The 2,500-nt window shown below is 48.2% G+C and overlaps 1 protein-coding gene across 3 annotated transcripts in view; it reads left to right on the forward strand.

The window, feature by feature from the left end:
• Nucleotides 1-2,500, forward strand: part of pdgfra (platelet-derived growth factor receptor, alpha polypeptide) — a 28,395-nt gene that overhangs the window by 15,042 nt on the left and 10,853 nt on the right. For all 3 annotated transcript variants that reach the window (XM_077017108.1, XM_077017110.1, XM_077017109.1), the window contains exons 16-19: nt 503-597; nt 1,012-1,144; nt 1,497-1,601; nt 1,780-1,890. In XM_077017108.1, the coding sequence (XP_076873223.1) occupies nt 503-597; nt 1,012-1,144; nt 1,497-1,601; nt 1,780-1,890 (444 nt within the window). The remainder of the gene's footprint in view (nt 1-502; nt 598-1,011; nt 1,145-1,496; nt 1,602-1,779; nt 1,891-2,500) is intronic.

Consider the following 2,500-nt stretch of genomic DNA (forward strand, 5'->3'; position numbering starts at 1 on the left):
GGTGTGGGTGGAGGGTGTGGGTGGAGGGTATGAGTGGAGGGTGTGGGTGGAGGGTGTGGGTGGTAAAGATGGAGCAGACAGATAATTCCTCTAACTGGGAAGTGGGAATGGACACGGAGGGGACAGAAGCGTCTTTACAGAGACACACGTGGCTGTGATCTGTATCGGCCCGTTTCGTCCTCCGTTTGGGGTTTTCCTTGTAGGATCCCTTGTTCAGACGCTTTCATCTCACACACACTCTTCTTTCTTTATTCCTTTCATCCATTTCACGCCCTTTTCTTTACTTTTTGTACTGTTGTTGAAACCAGAATGGTACCAGAGGCTCTGATGCTTGTGATTGTTTTTGCTGGTTCTGACGGTTCTTGTAATCCTGATGTCGCCGATGTGTTCGTGTCTACGTTCTGAGCTGCTATTCTTGATAGGAAGGGTCCAGATGGTTGTGATTGTTACTGGTGGCTCTAATGGTTCTGCCGGTTCTGATGGTTCTGCCGGTTCTGTTCAGGTCCACACTCTGAGCTCACTGTGGCGGCAGCTGTTCTGGTGCTGTTGGTCATTGTCATCATCTCACTCATTGTGCTGGTCATTATCTGGAAGCAGGTACTCACTCTCGCATTCTCACACGCTCAGTTGTGCTTTTGTCTGTGCGTTCACCTAACGACTCACATTCACACGCCACATTAACATTTGCATTATATTAGCATTTGCATTTACATATTCACGCCTCTATTCACCAGTCATTCACTCACATTCATTCATCCACCCATTGTCTCCTGTAGTCCCGCCCATTATCTTTGGCTGTTTGCAACCCAGATACCAAGGCAGTCTGCACCAGTCTGGTCTGCTGTTCATCACTGCAATACCCCCTCACTTCCGCTCTGAATGCCTTTCTGATATGTGCATGGCTTCACTACAGTTCCTACATCAGTGATGCTGTGTTCTCCACACTTTGTGAGGTGACCACCTTGGCTTCTGGGATCAGCCTAACAGCACGTGCCTTCATTCTACCTGCAGAAGCCTCGCTATGAGATCAGGTGGCGGGTCATCGAGTCGGTCAGTCCGGACGGGCACGAGTACATATATGTGGACCCAATGCAGCTTCCATATGACTCGCGCTGGGAGTTCCCACGTGATGGCCTCGTTCTGGGTGAGTGTCTCTCTCTCTCTCTCTCTCTCACACACACACACACACATGCACAAACACACCTTCTACCACTCCAGCTCCAGGGGATAAAGTGGTCATCTTGCACGTGCAGACCAATTGTACCATGGATGTCACTGGTTTATTCAGACGTGATCCATGGGCTGTCTGCATAGCATGATTATGAGACTATTATTATGAAATTATATTTTGTGTATTTGTGTATTTTGTTTTCTGGGGGTATATATGATTCAAATGTGTGTGTGTGTGTGTGTGTGTGTGTGTGTGTGTGTGTGTGTGTGTGTGTGTGTGTGTGTGTGTGTGTGTGTGTGTGTTTTGACCATGTAACACTGTATAGGTCGTGTTTTGGGTTCTGGGGCCTTTGGTAAGGTGGTTGAAGGAACTGCGTATGGACTCAGTCGTTCTCAGCAAGTTATGAAGGTGGCAGTGAAGATGCTAAAACGTGAGTCCACCAATGACCTGCCTGTGACCTTTACCCTGCTTGTGACCTTTACCCTTAGAGAGACATTCTCTCATTCAATTGTTACAGAAGCTGAAGATGCCTCCTAATTGACCTGACAGGCATTGCACATGATTGGCTAAATAGTTAATCAGTTGCTTGATTTGATTGGTTATCGCAGCGACGGCACGTTCCAGTGAGAAGCAGGCACTGATGTCAGAGCTGAAGATCATGACTCATCTGGGCCCACACCTCAACATAGTCAACCTACTGGGAGCATGCACGAAATCAGGTACACACACTCACACACACACATGTGCACGTGTGTCAGTCCCATGTTCACATAGTGTGGCTTCTGGCCTGCATGTACAGGAGCGGGTGTGGCGGGCCTCCACGCACCACGGTGATGACACTTTAACAGGCCTGGTTCTGTGCATCGCCATCTCGGTTTATAAGCCTCTCACAAGATCAGTCTAGCCCAACACCTGTCTCGCCTCACTCCTCATCTCTGTTTATAAGCACCTGTCTCACCTCACTCCTCATCTCTGTTTATAAGCCTCTCACAAGATCAGTCTAGCCCAACACCTGTCTCACCTCACTCCTCATCTCTGTTTATAAGCACCTGTCTCACCTCACTCCTCATCTCTGTTTATAAGCCTCTCACGAGATCAGTCTAGCCCAACACCTGTCTCACCTCACTCCTCATCTCTGTTTATAAGCACCTGTCTCACCTCACTCCTCATCTCTGTTTATAAGCACCTGTCTCACTTCACTCCTCATCTCTGTTTATAAGCACCTGTCTCACCTCACTCCTCATCTCTGTTTATAAGCACCTGTCTCACCTCACTCCTCATCTCTGTTTATAAGAACTTGTCTCACCTCACTCCTCATCTCTGTTTTCC

This window comes from Brachyhypopomus gauderio, chromosome 9 (genome assembly GCF_052324685.1).
Source record: "Brachyhypopomus gauderio isolate BG-103 chromosome 9, BGAUD_0.2, whole genome shotgun sequence".
In the NCBI taxonomy this organism is placed as follows: Eukaryota; Metazoa; Chordata; class Actinopteri; order Gymnotiformes; family Hypopomidae; genus Brachyhypopomus; species Brachyhypopomus gauderio.